The 23461-nt window shown below is 55.6% G+C and overlaps 1 protein-coding gene and 2 long non-coding RNA genes across 4 annotated transcripts in view; 1 reads left to right on the top strand and 2 right to left on the bottom strand.

Moving 5' to 3' along the window:
• CDH4 (cadherin 4) overlaps positions 1 to 23250 on the top strand; it is a 557176-nt gene extending 533926 nt beyond the window's left edge. For both annotated transcript variants that reach the window (XM_060122262.1, XM_060122263.1), the window contains 8 exons: positions 9245 to 9430; positions 15468 to 15721; positions 16255 to 16397; positions 18321 to 18554; positions 19845 to 20078; positions 20303 to 20442; positions 21043 to 21207; positions 23044 to 23250. In XM_060122262.1, coding sequence (XP_059978245.1) covers positions 9245 to 9430; positions 15468 to 15721; positions 16255 to 16397; positions 18321 to 18554; positions 19845 to 20078; positions 20303 to 20442; positions 21043 to 21207; positions 23044 to 23250 — 1563 coding nt within the window. The remainder of the gene's footprint in view (positions 1 to 9244; positions 9431 to 15467; positions 15722 to 16254; positions 16398 to 18320; positions 18555 to 19844; positions 20079 to 20302; positions 20443 to 21042; positions 21208 to 23043) is intronic.
• LOC132504712 (uncharacterized) lies at positions 5844 to 8866 on the bottom strand. Its single transcript, XR_009535038.1, has 5 exons — positions 8673 to 8866; positions 8058 to 8222; positions 7849 to 7986; positions 6310 to 6385; positions 5844 to 5967 (listed from the first exon to the last, which is right to left on the bottom strand). It is a non-coding gene; the product is annotated as an uncharacterized LOC132504712 (long non-coding RNA).
• On the bottom strand, positions 12952 to 14332 carry LOC132504713 (uncharacterized). Its single transcript, XR_009535039.1, has 3 exons — positions 14196 to 14332; positions 13796 to 13936; positions 12952 to 13277 (listed from the first exon to the last, which is right to left on the bottom strand). It is a non-coding gene; the product is annotated as an uncharacterized LOC132504713 (long non-coding RNA).
• Positions 23251 to 23461: the final 211 nt, after the last annotated feature.

Below are 23461 nucleotides of genomic sequence, written 5' to 3'. Positions count from 1 at the left end.
TCGATCCAAGAAGAAGATACAACAATTGTAAATATATATGCACCCAACACACGAGCACCTCAATATATAAGGCAAATGTTAACAGATATAAAAGGAGAAATTGACAGTAAATAAATAATAGTGGGGGACTTCAGCGCCCCACTTACATCAATGGACAGATCATCCAGACAGAAAATCAGTGAGGAAACACAAGCCTTAAATGACACATTAGACCAGATGCACTTAACTGATATCTACAGAGCATTCTGTCCGAAAGCAGCAGAATACACACTCTTTTCAAGTGCACACGGAACATTCTCCAGGACAGATCACGTGCTGGGCCACAAAGCGAGCCTCAGTAAACTTGGGAAAATTGAAATCATATCAAGCATCTTTTCCAACCACAACGCTATAAGATTAGAAATCAACTACAAGAAAAAGAACTGCAAAAAAACACTAACACGTGGAGGCTACGCAATATGCTAGTGAACAACCAATGGATCACTGAAGAAATCAAAGAGGAAATCAAAAAATACCTAGAGACAAATGAAAACGAAAGCACTATGATCCAAAAGCTATGGAACGCAGCAAAAGCAGTTCTAAGAGGAAAGTTTATAGCAATACAAGCTTACCTCAGGAAAAAGAAAAATCTCAAACAACCTAACCTTACATTAAAGCAACTAAAGATGAAGAACAAACAAAACCCAAAGTTAGTAGAAGGAAAGAAATCATAAAGATCAGAGCAGAAATAAATGAAATACAGACTAAGAAAACCATAAAAAAAGATGAATTAAAGTAAAAGCTGGTTCTTTGAAAAGATAAAATTAATAAAACTTTAGCAAGACCCATCAGGAAAAAAAGGGAGAGGACTCAAATCAATAAAATTAGAAATGAAAAAGGAGACATTACAACCAACAGCACAGAAATACAAAGGACCACAAGAGACTACTACAGGCAACTATATGGCAGTAAATTGGACAACCTAGAAGAAATGGACAAATTCTTAGAAAGGTACAATCTCCCAAAACTGAACCAGGAAGAAATAGAAAATATGAAAAGACCAATTACAAGTACTGAAATTGAATCTGTGATTTAAAAACTCCCAACAAACAAACGTCCAGGACCAGATGGTTTCACAGGTGAATTCTATCAAACATTTAGAAAAGAGCTAACACCTATCCTTCTGAAACTATTCCAAAAAATTGCAGAAGAAGGAACATTTCCAAACTCATTCTATGAGGCGACCATCACTCTGATACCAAAACCAGACAAAAATACTTCAAAAAAAAATTACAGGCCAATATCACTGATGAACACAGATGCAAAAATCCTCAACAAAACACTAGCAAACCGAATCCAACAATACATTAAAAGGATCATACACCACGATCAAGTGTGATCCATCCCAGGGATGCAAGGATTTTTCAGTATCTGCAAATCAATCAGTGTGATACACCACATTAACAAATGCAAGAATAAAAACCATACGATCGTCTCAGTAGAAGCAGAAAAAACTTCTGATAAAATTCCACACCCATTTATGATTTAAAAAAAAAACTGTCCAGAAAGTAGGCATAGAGGGAGCCTACCTCAACATAATAAAGGCCATATATGACAACCCCACAGCTAACATCATACTCAATGGTGAAAAGCTGAAAGCATTTCCTCTAAGATCAAGAACAAGACAAGGGGACTTCCCTGGTGGCGAAGTGGTTAAGAATCCACCTGCCAATGCAGGAGACATGGGTTCAAGCCCTGGTCTGGGAATAATATCCCATATGCCGCGGAGCAACTAAGCCGGTGTGCCACAACTACTGAAGCCTGTGCGCCTAGAGCCTGTGCGCCGCAGCAAGAGAAATCACCACAATGAGAAGCCCATGCACCACAGCAAGAGTAGCCCCTGCTCGCCTCAACTAGAGAAAGCCCGCGCACAGTAACAAAGACCCAACGCAGCCAAAAATAAATAAATTTTAAAAGAACAAACAAGGATGTCCACTCTCACCACTTTTATTCAGCATAGTTTTGGAAGTCCTAGCCACAGCAATTGGAAAAGAAAAAGAAATAAAAGGGATCCAAACTGGAAAAGAAGCAAAACTGTCACCGTTTTCAGATGACATTACACTGTACATTCATTGAGAATCCTAAAGATGCTACCAGGAAACTACTTGAGCTCATCAGTGAATCTGGTAAAGTTGCAGGATACAAAATTAATACACAGAAATCTGTTGCATTTCTATACACTAACAACAGAAGATCAGAAAGGGAAATTAAGGAAACAATCCCATTTACCATGGCATCAAAAAGAATAAAATACCCAGGAATGAACCTACCTAAGGAGAAAAAAAAAAAAAAAAAAAACCTGTACTCCAAAAACTGTAAGATGCTGATGAAAGAAACAGAAGATGACATAAATAGATGGAAGCATATACCAAGTTCATGGACTGGGAGAGTCAATATTGTCAAAATGACTATACTACCCAAGGTAATCTACAGACTCAGTGAAATCCCTATCAAATTACCTATGGTATTTTTCACAGAACTAGTACAAAAAGTTTTAAAATTTGTATGAAAACACAGAAGACCCCGAATAGCCAAAGCAATCTTGAGAAAGAAAAACGGAGCTGGAGGAATCAGGCTCCCTGACTTCAGACTATACTACAAAGCTACAGTAATCAAAACAGCATGGTACTTGCACAAAAACAGAAATGTAGATCAATGGAACAGGATAGAAAGCCCACAAATAAACCCACACACCTATGGTCAATTAATCTACGACCAACGAGGCAAGAATATACAATGGAGAAGATACAGTCTCTTCAATAAGTAGTGCTGGGGAAACTGTACAGCTACATGTAAAAGAATGAAATTAGAACATTCTCTAACACCATACAAAAAATAAATTCAAAATGGATTAAAGACTTCAACATAAGACCGGATACTATAAAACTCCTAGAGGAAAACATAGGGAGGACACCCTTTGACATATCGCAGCAATACATCTTTGGATCCATCTTCCAGAGTAATGAAAACAAAAATAAACACATGGGACCTAATTAAACTCAAGAGCTTTCGCATAGCAAAGGAAACCATAAAACGAAAAGACAACCTATGGAATGGGAGAAAATATTTTCAAATGAAGCGACTGACAAGGGATTCATCTCCAAAATATACAAACAGCTCATGCAGCTCAATATCAAGAAAACCTAATCAAAAAATGGGCAGAAGACCTAAGTAGAAATTTCTGCAAAGAAGACACACAGATGGCAAAAAGGCACGTGGAAAGATGTTCAACATCACTAATTAGAGAAATGCAAATCAAAACTGCAATGAAGTATCACCTCACACCAGTTAGAATGGAAATCACCAGAAAATCTACAAACAACAAATGCTGGAGAGGGTGTGGAGAAAAGGGAACCCTCTTGCACTGTTGGTGGGAAGGTAAATTGGTGCAGCCACTATGGAGAACAGTACGGAGGTTCCTTAAAAAACTGAATATAGAACTACCCAGCAATCCCACTCCTGGGCATTTATCTGGAGAAAACCATAATTTGAAAAGATACATGCACCCTAGTGTTCACTGCAGCACCATTTACAATAGCCAAGACATGGAAGCAACCTAAATGTCCATCAAAAGATGAGTGGATAAAGAAGATGTGGTACGCATATACAATGGAATATTACTCAGCTATAAAAAAGAATGAAATAATGCCATTTGCAGCAACATGGATGGACCTGGAGATGATCATGCTAAGTGAAGTCAGACAGAAAGACAAATATCATCATATATCACTTACAGGTGGAAACTAAAAAAATGATACAAATGAACTTATTTACAAAACAGAAACAGACTCGTAGACATAGAAAACAAACTTATGGTTACCAAAGGGCCGGGGGATAATTTAGGAGGTTGGGATTAACATTTACACACTGCTATATATATAATAGATAAAGAACAAGGACCTACTGTATAACACAGGGAACTCTACTCAATGTTTTCTAATAACCTGTATGGGGAAAGAATCTGAAAAAGAATATACATATATATGTGTATAACTGAGTCACTTTGCTCTACACCTGAAACTAACACACACTGTAAATCAGCTGAGCTCCAGTTACAGCAAACAGAAAGGAGAGCTGCGCACACCGACCCCGTCGGCGCCATGCCGTGTGTGCCCGCTTCTCCCTGTAGGTGCGCCCACACAGTCCTTTCTGAGCTGCTTGGGAATCAGTAGTATGCGTGATGCCCTCACATCTAAAGGCTTCTGAGCGTGTTTCCTAAGAGGCTTTTCTCCGTCAGGAAAACAGCTGCTAGCCCTTTTTCCACCAGAGACACCTGAGGCCCAGAGGGGTAATTCGGGCTACCCGAGGTCACACAGTGAGACAGAGTCCAACCCACATCTCCTCCTTCGCGGGCCCACCTTCGCACCACACCTCTGTCCTTCAAGACCCCAAGTGTGTCTCCCGTCCCCTTCCGAGATGGAGCAGCGCTGCCTTCCCGGGTTTCCGCAGCTCCAGAGAGGGGCCCCGAGGCTGCCCTCACACCCGAGCTCCCGCAGGGCACGTCCGCAGGGGACCACTTCCGCCCACCGTCCCGAGCCCTGATCTGGCTTTGACGAGCCCTGGTCGGCCCTGACCTGACCCTCGTGTGGCTCTCTGCTTCTAGCCTGAACCTCGTCTGCCCTTCTGCACGCCAGCCGGCCCTGCAAACGCCCGCTGATCCCCTAGAAAGGCCGGGTCCTAGATGGCCTGTGAGGAAGCGATGGGGCGGAGAAAAGGAGGGTGCGGTGCACCTTCCTGACCTGTTTGCGCTGGGGTGTCCACACAAGGGGAGGGGAAATGATCAACAAGATACCCCCGGATCCGCACACACGCCTGAAAAAGGGGCAGCCCGGGAATTACACTGAGACCCAGGAGGGAGTTTGCATGTGACCCAAGGAGGTGCCCTGGGGCACATCCCAGGGGAACGTTCCTGCCTGCACGCCTGGATGAAGGAAAGGTGGGCACAGCCTGGTTCCCGGGACTGTTCCTCAGGAAGATGCCCCTCCGGGCTTTCGGAACGGCTGCCTCTTCCCAGAGTCGCCCCTGCCCCTCCTCCACCCCAGTCGGCCTCAGCCAGGCCCGGGCCCTGGAGGCCAGGAGAGCACATAGAGGCCCTGCCTGCTTACTGTCGGGGCTGTGGGGCGGCGTGGATGTGTGTGGATTGCCTAATGTCCCGGGGTCACACGTTATGACACGGCCCCTCGGGACGGGTGGAAGGCAGGGCCCCAGGACACCGTCTGCTGGGCTCAGTGGGGGCGGGCGGGTGCAGGCCCAGGGCTGGCTGCACCCCCTGCACAGCCAGGCTAATTTTATCGCGCTTAATCAAGAGCCATCAGCAGAAGCTGCAGGGGTGGGGGTGGGGATTTGTATGATCCAGTTCCTGTTCTGAAATGTTAATTAGACGTCGTTCTCCCTTCGCCTGCTCCTAGCCTGCGCTCCCTTGCTGCCACCGCGAAGCGTCCCTCAGCACCCCTGCAGGGTGAGGCGGGTCCACGGGGTAGGGCCGAGGCCCCCAGGACACAGCCGCAGGCCCGACCCAAGGGCCTCCCTCTGCCTCATCCTCAGGTCCTGGAGCAAAGCCCTGAGACCCAGCCACACACAGGCCCACGGGAGGGTCTCCTGGAGTCGGGAAGCCCCCTTCTGCCCCCCCAACCCCCGGGGCCCTCCTAGCTTTGTGCCCTTAGGCTGACAGTCGGACCTCTCTGAGCATCAGAACGTTTTCCCCTCTTGACGCGTAAGTGTTACATGGCTCAAGGTGAAGCTGGGAGCATCCGCTCATCTACAGGGAAGTTTGTTCTCTGCCCTAAAAACGCCGTGGGTGGTACCTGACCCCCATCACAGGGGCTCCGACTGGGCGGCGGAGCAGACAGGGTCCCGGCTCTGCCCTCAGCGGGTGAGGGGTTCACGGTGGAGGCACCAAAACATTCATTCCAAGTCCAGTTTCCTCATCTGTTAAGAAAGGGAGGATGGGAGTCCTTAAGGTACATCGCGCTACCGTTCAAGACTGTACGTGATAGGACATGTTTGTCTTTACTGTATATTTGATTGGATGACCTATTCCCCATTCCAAGGCAAGCATGAATAAAATTAAGCTAAATGTTAAAAAAAAATAAAGGGGCGGTGAGATCATGGTGGGTCCCCTCCCAGGGTCCTCTGAAGACAGAAGAGAGGGCGACAAGCACCCAGTAGCCCTTCTTTCTGGAAAGGGGGTGAACCAAAAAGCTGGGGAGGTGCTTCAGGGTCCTCTCCCTGAGCTGGCGTCCCAAGGGCCACGTCCCAGGCGGCACTCACCTGTTCTCACAACAGCACCGCAGGAGGGGACAAGGCTCCAGAGTCACCCCCCGGGCCCCGGGCCCCGGGCCCCAGGCTTCTCCCTGTGGGTGGAGGAGGATGGATGTCAGCCGCCAGGTCCCCCGTTACGAGCCACTGGTCCCACCCGTCAGATTCTGATTCCAAACTCAGAAGCCGACAGAAATCGTCACCGTTTTACTGGAGAGGAAACTAAATCTCAAAAGTTAAAATCGCCGGAGCGTTGTGCCACTACCACCTCCCGCTCCCCGGCACCAGTGCCGCGGCCGCATCCCTGGGCCGGAGCCCCGGGGCCAGGCGCTGCAGAAAGACGAAGGGAAGAGAGCAGGAGCTCGGAAGTGCTGTGGGCTGTGAGGGAGAGAAGGAGGGGAGGCTTGGAAATTCTGACTGCAAACGATAAAGAAACTAAAGACAAAACAACAAAAATAAAACCATAGCAATGTCAGAGGAGAAGGCACGATTTCCAACAGAAGCCAACGCAGCCCCGGGGCTTCCAGGGCGATCCCCGAGTTCCTGGCTCAGGAGAGGACTGGGTGGGGGGCACCCCCCTCGCATAACACCCTCGGTCATACCAGGGTCCAGGGCCCAGAGAGAAGGCAGCTGGGGGAGGGTCAGGTCCTCAGGCCTGAGCCACGCTAGCATCTCAGGGAGTCTGGCATCCCCAATGGAGCAGGTGCCCTGGTGGTCCCCGGGTCTGTGGGGACAGCCCCTGCCATCCTCCATCCTCTCGGCCTGGCTGAGGGGTCTTCCCTAAGTCCCGGCTGGGCTTCACTGTTCCCACCCAAATCCTCCACTCTGCTAATGTGACCCTCCCCTGGGAGCCCCACAGACTTGTGCGGAGGAGCTGGGGTTGTGCTGGAAGGCCCAGGCACGAATAGGAAATCCACCCTGCCTCTCGAGATGGGGGTGCACGTGAATTCTGGGTTACAGCTATGCAAGAAATTCCAACACTCTTCCAATTCTTCCTTTCCCAAGTATCCGCCCTTACATCCCACGGGGCATGGGGGAGGCTTTCCCTGTGCCTGAAAACCCAAAAATTTAAATTTAAAACTCATTATGGCTACAGGGGAAGGTTAGTAAGAAAACCCTGAGCCAGGCTTCCCAGTTAAGGCACCTCTTTGTGAACCTTTATTAAACTTGCATGAATTAAAATAGACTTTTCAAATAAACTTCACCCGGAAGTCTGGAAGGAACTGGTCTCCGGGACACGCAGCTCTCCCCATGCCGTGAAACCACAGGCCCGTATTCTCGGGGGACCAGAGCAGAGTGGGTGGAGGCGCCCAACAGGGCCCCCGTGGGGTGCACTGAAACTGGGCTGTGGCGGGGGGGGGGCTGTCAGGTGACGGCACCAGAACCCACCCTGATGAAGCCAGTGGCCGCCAGAGCACGAGGGGCCACAGACTCCGAGAGCCGCGTGCATCAGGTCGGGGGCTCCGCCGGGGGTACCCCCAGCTTCCGCTGCCACGGGGCACAGAGGCCTCAGCTCCCATCTCCATCGCTGGACACGGTGCCACCACCCACCTTCTGCCACTGCAGGCGCCAAAGCACAAGGTCTCTCTGCCTCTCTTCTGAATCAAACTCATGAAGGTGTGTCCCACTGGCAGGTTCTAGATCACCTGACCAGGTCGTGGCAGTAGAGGAGGGCGAGAAAGCACGGTTCTGGAAGATAAAGACGGGAATTCAGAAGGTGCTGGAGAGCCAAACAGCCTACTGATGTCCACTACACTGACCCTGGCAACTGAAACAAGAAGAGAATCTCCTCATCTCACAGAAGCTGCACTGTCTTCAGGCATGGCTGGATCCAGGCTCCGGCAGTCACCCGGCGGTTTCCCTGAGCTGTGCTTTCTCTGGGCCGTGCCAAGGTCTCTTAACCTCTCTTGCTTCTGCTGCTTCATCTGCAAAATGGGGATAAGAATGGGGTTCTCCTGAGGAACCAGCAGAATAACGCAAGGGCAGTACCTGGCACAGAGTGGGCACTCGGTAACCATCGTTAGGGTTGCGCTGCTGTGAACACAACTGGAAATCCCCAGATATTTGTTCAAACTTTGTCTCCGGGTTTTGTGGCTCAAAAGCACACTGCACTGTGACAGAATGGCCACACGATTTGCATGGCCCGGTGCCAAATAAGAACGCAGGGGCCCTCATTCACAAAGTATGAAGAATTTCAAGACTGTGACCGCGAGCTCGGGGCTCTTCTGAGCTGGGCCACAGCTGCACAGCACTGACTCGCCTGCTGAGAGGCGCTCAGATTTCCATCACCACCTCGACCCCAGCACCAACACGCCCCGCCACGCACACAGTCTTTGCCTGCCCGTAACTACTGCGGCCACGTGAACCCCACTCACCGATGGGCGTGGCTTGCAGCCCTCACTGCTGCGGCAGGAAAGAAAGGGTTGAGGCTCTGTGTTTGATCATCTGCATATCTGCAGCTGCTGACCCCAGGCCCCAAGCCCATGTCGGGGACCACAGGGACGGCAGGAGCCCAGAGATGGTTCAGCTCGGGAAGCCCTCTGCAGCTGTGTCCCCACTCCTGTTCGTTTCCCATTTTGTAAGCACGTTTTAGTCTCTTGCAAGCCCCAGGTATTTGCATTGGTCCCCTGCTGCCTACGGGAAGGGCTTGAAGGGGATTTAGGAGGGGGGCCTGGCGTGCGTGCGTGCGTGCGTGCACAGGCAGGGATTAGTTTGGAGGTGGATACGTGCAGAGGGGCCTCGGGCTTTGCTGGGCCTCAGCTGGAGGAAGCAGAGCCCTCTCTAGACGCCTCCTCATCGGCACGGACATGGGATGGGCCAACCTGTGGGAGTCACCGTGTCTGCGTGCAGCTGGAAGCAGAGGCCCCCCAGGGTCAGCAGAGAACCTCTCCAGCCTCTCCAGGCTTCCACACGGGTTTGTAATGTTGTCTTTTCTTACACTTCGCAGTACGCAGGGGAAGTCCCCGAAAACCGGGTGGAGATGGTGGTCGCAAACCTCACTGTGATGGACCGAGATCAGCCCCACTCCCCGAACTGGAACGCTGTCTACCGCATCATCAGCGGGGACCCCTCGGGCCACTTCAGCGTCCGCACGGACCCCGTCACCAACGAGGGCATGGTCACCGTGGTGAAGGTGGGTGCTCACCTCGCCTCCTGCTGGGCTCCCCGAGCTCTGCCCCCACCACGTGCCCTGAGGCAGACGTAACAGGAGTGATATTCGGGTTCAGTGCGTGCCACCCCAGTGTCCAAGGGCAAAGGACTGCGCCCGACCTGCCAGGGGCAGAGGCAGCCTCAGCAGGACCGGTCCCGTGACCCCAGGGACTCTGCAGGCCTGACCTGCCACCCACCCCCCAAAAGATAACTCTCCCATCTCCTCCCTCACACCTGGCCCTCAGCTTCTGAAGCTCAGAGGCCGAGAATCAGCCTCTTCTGCTTCCCGGCCGGGCGGCGACAAGGCTTTGCCCGAGGCAGTGAGTGAGCGGTGCCCCAGGTGCCCGGAGGAGGGTCAGGGTGGCAGGAACAGCGGGAGCAGGCCAGTTCGGGGGCCGCGGTAACCTCTGCAGCTCCCAGCAAGGCTCAGCGGAAACACTTCACCCCAAGCCTCCCCCACGTGCACTGGTGCGCCCCCGGCCCTGCCCCACGAGCCTGCACCCACGCTGGGCTGCTCCCCTCAGGGTGCAGACCCGGCCCCTGGGCTTTGAGCGAAGAGTCGTGGCCACACGTGGGGGAGGCAGCTGAGCGGGGGCCCAGTGAGGCTGTCTGGCCTCTGATTGAAACTGTTGGAGCAAATTACTCACTGATTTCTCTGTTACCAATATGTTTTGTTTTGCCGTCCGACAGACTTCCGTTGGCCATAATCTTTCTGGAAGGTGTCCTCACTCAGACTGGCGACACAATTTTTAATGCATGACACGTAGCATTATTCCCTGTCCTCCAGGGACACAAACGGATAAATACGGGAGAAGGACCACTTCCTTTAGTGACTTCTTCAGAGGCACACCCACCGTGATTTTAGGAAGCAGTATATTTAAGTCGCCGCCAACACTCGGGGGCCCTGGGGGAGGGGCTGGAGGCCTGGCAGCCGCTTAGTTCTCGGCGGTGGCGGGGGGGGGGGGGGGGGGGGGGGCGGGGGGGACCTCAGCCATGAAGAGGCAAGCGCCAGGGAGGGACGTGGCTTCTCACCGGGGGCTCCAGGGGCTCTGCAGGTAACACCCATTCCTTCAGCAGATAAGGAGACCACGGCTGCAGAGGACGGGGGCTCCCGCAAGGTGAGCCGGGGGGACAGTGGGGAGGACGACGAAAGTGTCGGCCCAGAACCCCGATCTCTGCTGCCACCTCCAGGCCTTCCCGTCGGGCAGGCACTGCACCTTCGGGAGCCTCGTCTCCGTCCCCTTTCCACACCCACTCAGCACCATTACCTACTTCATAGTAAACTCTTCTCGTGCTCAGTACCTTGCTTAGTAGCAGGAGCTGAGAAGGCATGGGTTTGATGCACCAGGTGTATGACGGTCAATACTCACAGAAATCAAGGCTGAGCTGCAGTAGGAGCCCAGTGATGGGGCAGGGCTGGGCCAGAGGAGCAGCAGGCAGGGCAGCACGGCCCCGTCACCAGCACCCCCAGGGCTCGCAGGACAACTGGTCCCACGAGGCGATCAGTTCCCCTCTGAGCAGAAGTGTGTCACCCCATTTACCACAAACGTTTCCAAGCACATCTAGAAGTAAGAGAGACGGTGTACCCTCACCTGCCACTTCAGTTTCACAGTTACTAGCGTGCGGCCATGTCGCTCCATCCATGTTTTGCTGCAGTGTGGTTCTAACTCCAGGCCCTCTGCTCACATAGCTACAACCGTGACAGCACCTGAGACAGACAGCCACACCTCCGTGATCTCCAATATGAGTCATTTGTTTTTTTGTTGTTTTTTTTTTGCGGTACATGGGCCTCTCACTGCTGTGGCCTCTCCCGTTGCGGAGCACAGGCTCCAGACGCGCAGGCTCAGCGGCCATGGCTCACGGGCCCAGCCACTCCGCGGCATGTGGGATCTTCCCGGACCGGGGCACGAACCCGCGTCCCCCCCATCGGCAGGCGGACTCTCAACCACTGCGCCACCATGGAGGCCCTGAGTCTACATTTAATTGCCCTTAATTCTCCAAGTGTCTCTTGATGGTGTGGGTTTTTCAAATCTGGATCCAACCAGGGTCCCCACGTTGCATTCGGTTGTGCCATCTCTTGAATCTCTCATAATCTAGAATATTCCCCCCACCTCTGACCTGTCACAAACGCAGGGTCCGCGGTGCTGAATCTGTCCGATCGCTTCCTCTCGGAGTATCTGGTCTCTCGCTCTCTGCTCTTCCTGTAACCAGGGCTGCAGACCTGAAGGGCCCTTCCGTGGCGAGGAGCCTGGTTGTCCCGTGCACAGCCATCTGAGCCTGACCAGTGGGCTCCGGTGCTCACAGGCCTCTCCCGTCACCGTGGAGTTGGCTCCTCCCCGTCATGACCGGCAAGCAGTCTGCAAAATCACGGCTTTCCACCAGCCCCCATCTGTTGGTTTCATCATCTGTTGATGGTCATTGCCAAGTTCATTTCTTCATTAGGCGGTATAAAATGGTGCTTTACAATCCTGTCATTCCTTGTACAGTCCTCGGCTAGAATGCTTCTATATAAAAGAGCCCTGTGATGATGCTGAAATGCAGGCCTGCAGCTGTCAGAACAACGCCCACGCAAAGATGCCCACCCAGGTCCCAGTCTCCCAAATCTGTGCGTATGTGGCAAAGGGCACTTTGCAGATGTGAAGAAGTTAAGGATCTTGAGATGGGAGGTTGTCCTGGATAGTCCTGGGGGGCCCCCAAGTAATCGCGGGGCCCTTAGAAGAGTGATGCAAGAGGACCAGAGTCAGAGACCTGAGGATGCAGCAGAGGCCTGAGAGAGACAGACTGGAAGGTGCCGCGTTGCCACTCTGAAGACGGAGGGAGGGGCCGAGAGCACAGGCGCCTCTCGGACGGAGCCAGAAAAGGCATCCAGGAGCCTTCAGAAGCAGCCAGCCCTGCCCACGCCCCGACCTTAGCCCAGCAGCGCAGACTTTTGGCTTCTGGCCACCAGAACTGTAAGATAACGAATGTGTGTTGTTTAAGCCACTCAACAGGAACATGAAATTAACGCAGCTCAACAGAAAAGGCGAGAATGAGGCTTCATTCTCCACCTTTACTTCCGATTCTCAGAGCAGAACCGGTGAGCCAGCAACAGGCAGTGTCACCACCTGCATCCAGGTGTTACGGCTGCCGTAACAATTGCGTAACATGACACGCGTTTACCCTCGCACTTTTCTGGAGGTCAGGAGCCCGTAACGACCCTGTGACGGCACGTAGGGCCCACCTGGGTGATCCAGGACCACCTCCCAGCTCAAGACCCTTACCTTCATCGTGGCTGCAAAGCCCCCTTTTGCCAGGGAAAGTGACTGTCCACAGACGGCAGAGGTGAGGACCTGGGTAAATGCAGAAGCAGTCAGTGAACTGCGTTTTTCACTTTCTCGTCACGGCTAAGGCTGTGCAGGTTTTTATACGCTCGGTGTGCGGTGCTCAGCTGCAGCTAGCACGGGTCTTGACCTCTGGCCAGGGGGCTCCTCCGGCAGCTGGTTCTGGGTGCTTCTGCTACGTCCCTGTGTTGGGACCTGAGTGCACAGCCCAGGTTCGTCTTGCTGATTTCTTGCCTCACATCTGGACGGGCCATTCCTCTAGCGAGGAGTGGTACTTAGAAGCCAACGTCCAGACGCGAGAGGTGCTCACTGCGGCTGCTGCCATCGCTACTGGATGTTGTCAGGGCAGAGCGAAGAAGTGACACTTCAGTGCATGTGCTTCCTGACCACCTCAAAGTTACTTCACCGATTCACATGATCATTTCATCCAAATTGAACACTGGAGGGTTTTACTAACCTTTGTTGATTTTATACTTGATCTCATTTCTCTTACACTGAAAATCTTGGTTCCTAACAACAGTAAGATAATTGCTGATTTACTTTAACCTACAATATACAATCACCCCTCGGTATCCATGGGGGATTGGCTCCGGGACACACACCCCCACAGGTAGGTACCAAAATCCACAGATGCTCAAATCCCTTATACAAAATGGCATAGTATCAGGTTGGCCAAAAAAGTTCATTCAGGTTTTTCCATGAGAACTTTTTGGCCAACTGAATATTTGCATATAACCTACACACACTCTCCCGTGTAATTTATACCCAATACCATGTCAGTGCTGTGTAAACTGTTGCCTGTGTGAGGCAAATTCAGGTTTTAAATTTCTGGAATTTTTTTCAAATGTATTCAATCTGTGGTTGGTTAAATCCACAGATGTGGAGCCCATGGATATAGAGAGCCAATTATACATAAAAAGCTTAAAAAATAACGAATCCAAAGTCCCGGCCAACAGCAAGCAGACCAGATGAATTTAAGGTTTCTTTGCAATAACTTGTCCTTAGAATAAATCCCATGAAGGACTTACCGTCTAAATGCTGTCCCAGTCACGAGAAATCATTATTTTCTTGGGAGTTATATTACCATCGATGTATAGTTAGTTTAATTTAACTCCGTTTGTTTCTAATTTTCAGAGATTGCTTTATATATGCAAGTTTACTTGTAATACCTAAAATGTGAGAATGTAAGGTTACATGGCTCTAAAATCAAAGCTATGTGGCAAAACACACGCAGCCAACTCACACCTCCAGACGTTCCCTCCACCCTTATTCCTTCCCTCTGCTCACGGGTGACTGTTTTATGAGTTTTTGGTTTATCCTTTCAGCATTTCTTTTTGCAAATTTGAGCAGACACATATGCAAATTCATGTTCCTCTCCCCCTTTCACACAAGAGGCAGCCTGCAATGGATGTTGCCTTTTCTGCTCACCAGCTGATGCTGGAGATCTCTCCGTTCCCACATGTATCTTCCTGGTTCTTTCTTACAGCTGCAAGTGTCCCCACTGTGCGGATGATGCAGCCCATCCACCCAGCCAGTGCTATGGGTGCCTGAGTTGACAGCAGTATGTATCCTCTGTGAATGATACAGATGATACGTCAGTGAATATTCTTGGGCACGTAATACTCCGCACATGTCTAAGCAGAACTGTTCAAATGCAGCTGCAGTGTGCGGTGTTGCTGGTTTTCTGGTGAGACCGTTGCAAGCTCTGCAGGAACCGTTACACATCTCGGGGCCCCAAGTGCTTCCGTGCAGCTTCCATCCCCCCCAAAATGTGAAGAACACCCCCCGAGACTGATCGCACCCCGTAGACCCTAGAACTACAGACACTAGAACCACACTAACATTTATCATCCGGGGTCCTGACACCCCCAAAATGTGTGTCAACTGGAGAGAATGGTCATGCAAGGGCCACGCGCAGAGGTGAGGGGGCTCCGTGAGACCTGGCGTGTTGGTGTCCTGGGGCTGCTGTAGCAACTTCCCACAGACCAGGTGGGTTAGAACAACTGAAGGATGCGCTCTCACAGCTCTGGAGGCCAGACGTCCAAGATCAAGGCATTGGCAGGGCTGTGCTCCCTCTGGAGGTCCTGGGAGGATCCCTCCTGCCCCGTCCAGCTTCTGGGGTTGCTGGCCATCCCTGGCTCGAAGCTGCGTCACCCCAGCCTGTGCCTGTCTTCACCTGGCCCCTTTCTGTGTCTGCAGTCTCCCTCCCCTAACTCACAGGGCACCCAGGCTTGAATCGGGGGCCACCTCAATCCAGGGCGACTCCCTCTCGAGACCTTTAACTTCATTACATCTACAAAAACCCTATTTGCCAAAGGTCACAGTCACAGGTTCCACAGGGACGTATCCTTGGAGGCCACCCTTCCACCCACCACACCTGGTGAGGCACCCTGGACGGACGAGAGCCGGGCCCTCGACCTGCCAGGCTGCAGGGAGCAGGGTGGGGCCCCTGCACTCCTAATGCTTGATGAGTGCCGGAGCCGCTGGCTAGGAGGTGTGCCTGGCGGGAGCTGTAGCCCCCGAGGAGCCCAGCTACTGCCACTCCATGACGTGGGAAGCTGGGGGACGGCACCCCTCGGGACTGACCTCCTGGGCCCAGAGCAGGGCGGGTGCAGACCAGGCAGCCCCACGGGCACCACCCTCCCTGACAGCCTCGCAGGCACCTAAGCCAGCTCCCCGTCCCGGCGCCTCTCATTCCAGGCGGTCGACTATGAGCTGAACAGAGCGTTCATGCTGACCGTGATGGTGTCCAACCAGGCGCCCCTGGCCAGCGGGATCCAGATGTCCTTCCAGTCCACGGCGGGGGTGACCATCTCAGTCATGGACATCAACGAGGCCCCCTACTTCCCCTCGAACCACAAGCTGATCCGCCTGGAGGAGGGCGTGCCCACCGGCACCGTGCTAACCACGTTTTCGGCAGTGGACCCTGACCGGTTCATGCAGCAGGCCGTGAGGTGGGCCCACAGAGCACCCTCGGGCCCTGGGAAAGGGGAGCCCCGTCTTCCACAGAGAAGAGTCCTGAATGCCCAGTGAAACCTGCAACCCAGAAAGTCCCGGGTGGGCGCTTGGGGGCATCCCCGACTTGTGGTGTCCCCAGGCAGGGAAGCCCAGTCTGGGGACAGCTGGCATCACCGGCCGCCAGGCTGCCCTGACACGAGACGGTGGGAAAAGCTTGAAGGACATTCAGCCGCATCTAGAGTCAGGCTGGGTCCTGACCCCGCTTGACGCTCCTGCGCTTACGATTCTGTGAGTCACCAGCCCCCTCTGCCCCTCCGTCTCCCCGCCTGTAAAGGGGGCGATGGGAGAATCTGCCTCCCAGGGTCCTTGTGAGGTTAAACAGCCCGTTCTCCTTGGAGACTTCCAGCCGCTGTTGTCACCGTCCCGCGTGGGAGGACCCCCACCCCCACCCCGTGCGAGCTCGGCAGGAGGGTGGCCAGGAGGGGCTCCCCCAGCCCCTCGCCTCACCCCTCCCCTCCCTCCCCCGCAGATACTCAAAGCTGTTGGACCCAGCGAACTGGCTGCACATTAACGCCACCAACGGTCAGATCAGCACGGCGGCCATCCTCGACCGCGAGTCTCCCTACATCAGAAACAACGTCTATGAGGCCACCTTCCTGGCAGCGGACAACGGTGCGCCCAGGGGCAGGGAGACACGGGGGGGGGGGGGGCGCCCTCGCCCTCGCCCATTCGAAGCCCTGAGCCTGGTGCTTCACTGATGCAGGCGCCAGGGGAGCTGGGCACTGTTACCACCACTGTTACAGCTCCCTGGGCTCCTGCCATGTGCCAGGCTCTATCCATCAGTGAGCAAAACAGACAAGAGCCTTCTCCTTTGCATGGGTGACATTCTAGAGGCCAGTGTGTCAGCCTGAACCAGGTTTGTCTGCATAATAATTACAGCAATCTTAACAAGATGGAGGTTTACTTTCTGCCACATAAAAGAAGACTGGAAGCAGGCAGCCCAGGGTCAGGTATGAGAAACCAAGCTCACTCTGGCCACTCCCGTGTCTTTGGCAAGCTGCAGCATATGGCCCAGAGCAGCTGCTGATGCTCCAGCCATCGTGACCACATTCTGGCAAACAGGAGGAGGGGGAGGCCAAGGGCACATCCCAGCCCTTCTAAGGACTTCCACTCACAGCTCATGAAAGCCAGAACTCAGTCACGAAGCCACGTCTCACTGCAAGGGATGCTGAGGAATGTCGTCTTCTGGTTGGGCAGTGATGAGCCCAGGTAAAGTCTGGGGCTTCAGTTCTTTTATTAAGGAACAAAGAGGAAATGGATATTAGGGACAACTCAGCAGTCTCTGCCGCAGGGAAACGAGTGTGAAACAAGCCAGCCAGCCAATTTCAGGGAACGGGAGGTGCCGGAAAAGAACCAAATGGAGGATGGGAGAGTGGCCGGGGTCTCCTGCTGCACTGCTGGCTATGAGTGACCTGCTGTGGGTCCAGGACCTGCGGGATTAGAAGGACGAGCCAGGGGAAGACGGGGCGGGGAGGGGCGTCCCGGAGTCAGGAAAGGGCACGCGCAAAGGCCCCGTGCCAGGCCCGTGCCACGTGGGTTCTGGGATCAGCTGCATAAATAAAGCTTCAGGAGCTAGAGTAGCCGCTGCACGAAGGTTTGGTCGACAGCAGCTGGAAGCTGGGACCTGGTGACCATCCCGCAGCCCCCTGCCCACCCCCCTCACCCCGCGGGATCCACGGAGGCCCAGCCCCTCAGCCAGCCGCGATGAGCGCCAGGCCCTGGTCGGGGACCGCTGCTCTGAGCAGCAGCTGCAGCACTGAGATTAGATGAGAACGTGATCTTAATGCATCGGTGGCCAGAGCAGTGGAAAGCACGAGGAAGACGCCAGAAACGGAGCACAAGTCCCGCTCGCGTTAACAGAGCCCGTCTGTGCTGCTCGGACTGTGAGCTGTGTCATCGGCCACCTATCACAGCAGGCACCAAGCTGCGTCGCCTTGAACGCGCTCTGATGCGTCTCCTGGGAGATCACAGACGCGCTATGGGATGGACGTTCTACACGCTCTGCCTGCCTCGGCCAAGAAACGCAGTCGTCAGTGACGGGGTCAGAGTCGCCATCAAAGGGCAGGGCCACGCTCAGGACACGGAGGACAGACAGGCCACCTCCGGCCGCTCAGCGCTGGTCCACCCCCACTGTGCACCTGGGCTGAGACAGGGGCTGGGTGTGGGTGGGGTGGGGGGAGGACGGGACAGCCACACGTGGGCAGGTGTGTGCGGTTCCTGTGTGTGTGTGCAGCTGAGTGGCTGTATATGTCACATGGCAGAGTGTCAGTGTGCATGTGGGGCTGTGGTCAGCTGGGGTCTGTCCCGGGTGGGGCTGGGGTCTGTCCTGGGTGGGGCTGGGGGTCCATCCTGGGTGGGGCTGGGGTCTGTCCTGGGTGGGGCTGGGGGTCCATCCTGGGTGGGGCTGGGGTCTGTCCTGGGTGGGGCTGGGGGGGTCCGTCCTGGGTGGGGCTGGGGCGTGGTCCCATGCACACTGTGCGTCTGTGGTCATGGAGCCCAGGAGTGACCGTGTGATCACCCGTGTCCGGCCCACAGGGATCCCTCCGGCCAGCGGCACCGGCACCCTGCAGATCTATCTCATCGACATCAATGACAACGCCCCCGAGCTGCTGCCCAAGGAGGCGCAGATCTGCGAGAAGCCCAGCCTGAACACCATCAACATCACGGCGGCTGACGCGGACGTCGACCCCAACATCGGCCCCTACGTCTTCGAGCTGCCCTTCGTTCCAGCGAGCGTGCGGAAGAACTGGACCATCACCCGCCTCAATGGTAAGCCTGCCTCGGGCACCAGCCCACTAGCACCCTGCCAGTGGGAAAATCGGACTGAGTCTAGGGTGCAGGCCCCCAGGGGCCCATCACCCCTTCACAGGAGGGTCGCGCAGCCCCTTCCTGTGGGGTGGGGGCCCCTGCCTGCTCTGGGGCTCGGCCGCCAAGGAGGCCCCCAGGGCAGGCCCCAATCTCATCATTTTAACAAGCTCAGCCTTGACCATCCCAGTGGCTGTAACTGCAGACCACTTCCTATACCATCACCAAATGATGGGACGGGCCCTAACCAACACATTTCCTGAGTCCTATGCCATCACCAACTGATGGGACGGGCCCTAACCAACGCGTTTCCTGAGTCCTGTGCCATCACCAACTGATGGGACGAGCCCTAACCAACGCGTTTCCTGAGGGCACTTCCCTAGCCGTGGCCTCGGTAGAAAGGGCGTCCAAGTTCTGAAGTTCTGATAGCATTTGCTTGTTCCCCAAGCCCTTACCAACACTGAATATTGTTTTAAAAAGCATTTTTCCGATTCTTCTAGCGAAAATCACTGTTTCCACTTGTATCTTTTGACTACCAGTGGGCATTTTTTCATATATTTATTGGCCATATTTTGCTTCTGTGAACCATCTGTTCAATGTCCTTGCCTATTTTTCTTTGAAAATGGGGTTTTTTTCTAATTGATTTGGTCGAACTCTTTATATGTTAAGGAAATAATTTCATCATTCTTCGTGTTGTAACTGCTCTATTTCTCTTCTTTTTTTTCCTGGGCTGTGTTGGGTCTTCGTTGCTGCGCGCGGGCTTTTCTCTAGTTGCAGCGAGCGGGGGCTGCTCTTCATGGTGGTGCATGGGCTTCTCATTGTGGTGGCTTCTCTCATTGCGGAGCATGGGCTCTAGGCACCTGGGCTGCTGTAGTTGTGGCACGTGGGCTCAGTAGTTGCAGCACGCGGGCTCTAGAGCACAGGCTCAGTAGTTGTGGCGCATGGACTTAGTTGCTCCGCAGCATGTAGGATCTTCCCGCACCAGGGCTCAAACCTGTGTCCCCTGCGTTGGCAGGCGGATTCTTAACCACTGCGCCACCAGGGAAGTCCCACTGCTCTATTCTTGAATTGCCAACATCTCAACCTTATGGTATGATGCAGGGTGTGTGTGCACACCTGTGCGCACGTCTACGTGTGTCTTAGCCAAGCAGGCGTGTTAGATGTTCCCACTATCAGTCTTTGCCTCCGTTAGTCTCGCTCAGAAAGGAGGACGGGCTGCTCAGTGAGTGGAGCCCGTCCCGTCACTCACACCAGGTGACTACGCCCAGCTCAGCCTGCGCATCCTGTACCTGGAGGCCGGAGTGTACGACGTCCCCATCGTCGTCACGGACTCGGGGAACCCGCCCCTGTCCAATACGTCCATCATCAAAGTCAAGGTGTGCCCGTGCGACGAGAATGGCGACTGCACCACCATGGGCGCGGTGGCGGCAGCCGGGCTGGGCACGGGCGCCATCGTGGCCATCCTCATCTGCATCATCGTCCTGCTCAGTGAGTGCAGCTGGTCCTGGGGTGACGGGTGGAGGGGCCCAGGTCTGCCCACGGCCCCATCTCCTGGCCCCGCTCTACCTGCCAGGAGACTTCCAGAAGCCCAGCCCAACCAGGTGCCTGGTAACGGACACAGGCACTCGCAGCCACACGTGCGCACCCTCCCGCGCATGCACGCCCTCGTGCAGACACACCACACCTGCTCACGGGTGCCCCCTGCCCCACAGCCATGGTCCTGCTGTTCGTCGTGTGGATGAGGCGGCGGGAGAAGGAGCGGCACACGAAGCAGCTGCTCATCGACCCCGAGGACGACGTGCGCGACAACATCCTCAAGTACGACGAGGAAGGGGGCGGCGAGGAGGACCAGGTGAGGCCCGCGGCCGGGACAGCAGGGACGTGTGGGGACACCCTCCCAGCCCTGGCGGAGCACACACGCTGGGGTCCCCGCGTGACCTCCGGCCCTCAGCCCTGCACCCCTCATCTGCACCTTCCGCAGCCATTGAGCCCCGCCCAGTGCCGCCTGCACCCCGCGCCCAGGGAGGGTGGGCCTGGGGTGCTGCCCAGTTGGTCACTGGGGACTCAGGGCGAGCCTTAGCCCATGAAAGCTTAGTGACCACCCCCCGTGAAGTGGGCGTTCCCAGGAACACATGAGGAATGCAGTGGCAGCTGAGCAGATGGGAAGGGGTTGACCCCAGGGGGAAGGCAGCAGGGGGCACAGACCCCACATGTGCCTTGAGGACGGGCAGGATTCGGATGAACAGAGGTGGGGTGAGCATTTCAGGAAGGACAGAGCAGGTGAGGGCCCAGGACGGGGGGGCGCCCCGGGGGCCCGGAATAGGTCAATGGATACGCTCAGAGCCCAGTCACAGAACACGATGAGGACGTGCCCCACGACTTCTCTGGTGCCTCTGCCTGGTACCCCCCCAACCCGGACTGGCTTTCCTGACTCCCCTGCCCGCCCCCCCAGGACTACGACCTCAGCCAGCTGCAGCAGCCGGAGGCCATGGAGCATGTGCTGAGCAAGGCCCCCGGGGTGCGGCGGGTGGACGAGCGGCCGGTGGGCGCCGAGCCCCAGTACCCGGCCAGGCCGGTGGTGCCCCACCCAGGAGACATCGGGGACTTCATCAGCGAGGTGGGTAGCCCAGCAGTGCCGGGGGCGCAGACCTGCTAACACAGACAGGAAGCAGCCCGCTTCTCTGGGGCCCGGTGCTGGGCTGAGCGGGCAGCTCCAGACCTGGGTTCACGCCGGCCCTGCTGCTGCCGGCGGGGAGCCCTGGGCCGAGCGCCTCGGTTTAGTATCCCCGCTGCAGAAGGACTAACCTGCCCCCGCCCCCGGTGGGGACAAACACGCAGGGCTTAGCAAGACTGCTGGAACTTGAGGCCACAGTCCAGGCAAGAACAGGAGGGGGACCAGCAAGGTGGCTCTGACCCCAGACTCCTGTCTGCAGCGATCGGGAGAGGCCTCCGCAGTGTCCACTCAACCCCGATGACCAGACGCGCAGGCTGCCCCTCCCCACTCCACACACACACACAGGGCGCCGGGGACGGCCTGGGAGGTGAGCGTCACTCCAGAGCTGACCACGTGGCTGTGTCACCCATCCTAACCCCGGGGTCTGGAGACCACGTAGCATCAGAGTCCCAGCCGACAGCGTCCCTTTGATCATCCCCTTGGCAAGAAAAGCTGACCCACCTCTTGAAGCTGAGCCCAAGGTGCCCAACTGACATGTCCAAGGGCGTCAAGAGCGCGCCTCCCACCTCTGCTCCCGTCCTCCTGTGCGGTAAAGCCGAGGGACAGCGTGAGCCAGGGCGCGTGGCTGCACCCCAGCCGCTCTCCCCCACCGCCAGCTGCCGCGGCCCGGGCAGCCAGTACCTCCGCGCCCACCGCGGCTCCCACAGACGGGATGCCTCCCACGCCCCGTGTAGGCAGCGCGGGTCCCTGCGGATTTACCACCCATCTCTAACACGACTGTACTTTGAGAGGGGCTGGCAACACTTCTTTCTCCACCTGTGTCAGAACCGGACTTTAAAAGGATTTATTTAAACAGAATAGAACCCAGGGAGTGGTTTGGCAGAGACACAAAAGAGATTTCTCAGAACATTCCCCGAAACAGACCGTGTCTCAGGCCGTAAATGAAATTTTTATGGCTGCCCAAAAGCCGATTCAGCTTAGACGACATTACCATCTACAGGGTAATAAAATTTTTAAAACTCCAAAAACTACGTCCTCCCTGATGGACAATCAAAAGCCCACTTTTAAACAACTTAGAGGAAAGCAAAAATGGAAATGACCAACCATTCCGTACTGAGTAATGGAAAAGGTACTCCCCTCCCTAACGAGGGCGGGCTTAGGCAGTGCCGCACAGGCCCCCGGGGCCGGGCCGTCCTGCGTCCTGCGGGAGGCCCCTGGAGCCGGCGGGGAGCCCTCCAAGCTGTCCCGCCCCCCGGGGGGAGGGAGCGGGGAGGTGTGTCCACCCCTCCCACGGTCCCCGGGTGGGAGCTGCCAGGGGCACCCTTGGCCAGTGGCCAGAGTGCTGGAGGTGGCCTGGCCAGGGGTCCCAGCATCAGGCACTGGGGGAAAGGGGCCGGGGCACGGGCAGGGGCTCCAGCCACACCTGCTACATCCCCGTTTGCTCCCGCGCACAGTTACGGTAACAACTTCAGGTGTCTGACACCCACCCCGGGTTCCCCTCCCTGTGGCAACAACCAGGGACTCGTGGAGGCCGGCCTCTCGCACAGGCCCCGGCCGGCCCTCCGCCTGGCTGTGTGCGCTGCCCCCAGGCCTGTTGCACAGCTCATTCTGCAAACACCGCGCCCCTACTCGGGTCTCTGAGGCGCCCTTCACTTATTGAGCACCTGCTGCATACAAGGCCCCATCACTGCACCTCCCCAACCTGCCTCCCCAGCTCCGCTCCTGGGCGCCCCTCTGCCCCCCGCCCTGCACCCTAACCCGTGTCTCCACGGCCCCCAGGGACTCCGCGCAGCCGACAACGACCCCACGGCGCCGCCCTATGACTCGCTGCTGGTCTTCGACTACGAGGGCAGCGGGTCCACCGCGGGCTCCGTCAGCTCCCTGGACTCATCCAGCTCCGGGGACCAGGACTACGAATACCTGAATGACTGGGGGCCCAGGTTCAGGAAGCTGGCAGACATGTACGGCGGCGGCCAGGAGGACTAAGCGGGCCCGCCCCAGACGAGGCGAGAGCAGCGCTCGGACGTACGGGAGCAGACAGCGGGCCTTCCCGACTCCGCGGCCGCGCCACCCGGCGGTGCGTGAGGGGTCCCCGCCCGCCCCCCGCACGGAGCTGTCTGGCACGAACACTTGTCAGCCCGCGGCCGCCCCCAGCGCGGTAGCTGACTCGGCACCACGGAGAGCAGAGGCACCGTCT

Source organism: Lagenorhynchus albirostris, chromosome 15, assembly GCF_949774975.1.
Source record: "Lagenorhynchus albirostris chromosome 15, mLagAlb1.1, whole genome shotgun sequence".
In the NCBI taxonomy this organism is placed as follows: domain Eukaryota; kingdom Metazoa; phylum Chordata; class Mammalia; order Artiodactyla; family Delphinidae; genus Lagenorhynchus; species Lagenorhynchus albirostris.
The sequence above is the reverse complement of the archived record's forward strand: the minus strand, read 5'-3'. Positions and strand labels throughout refer to the sequence as shown.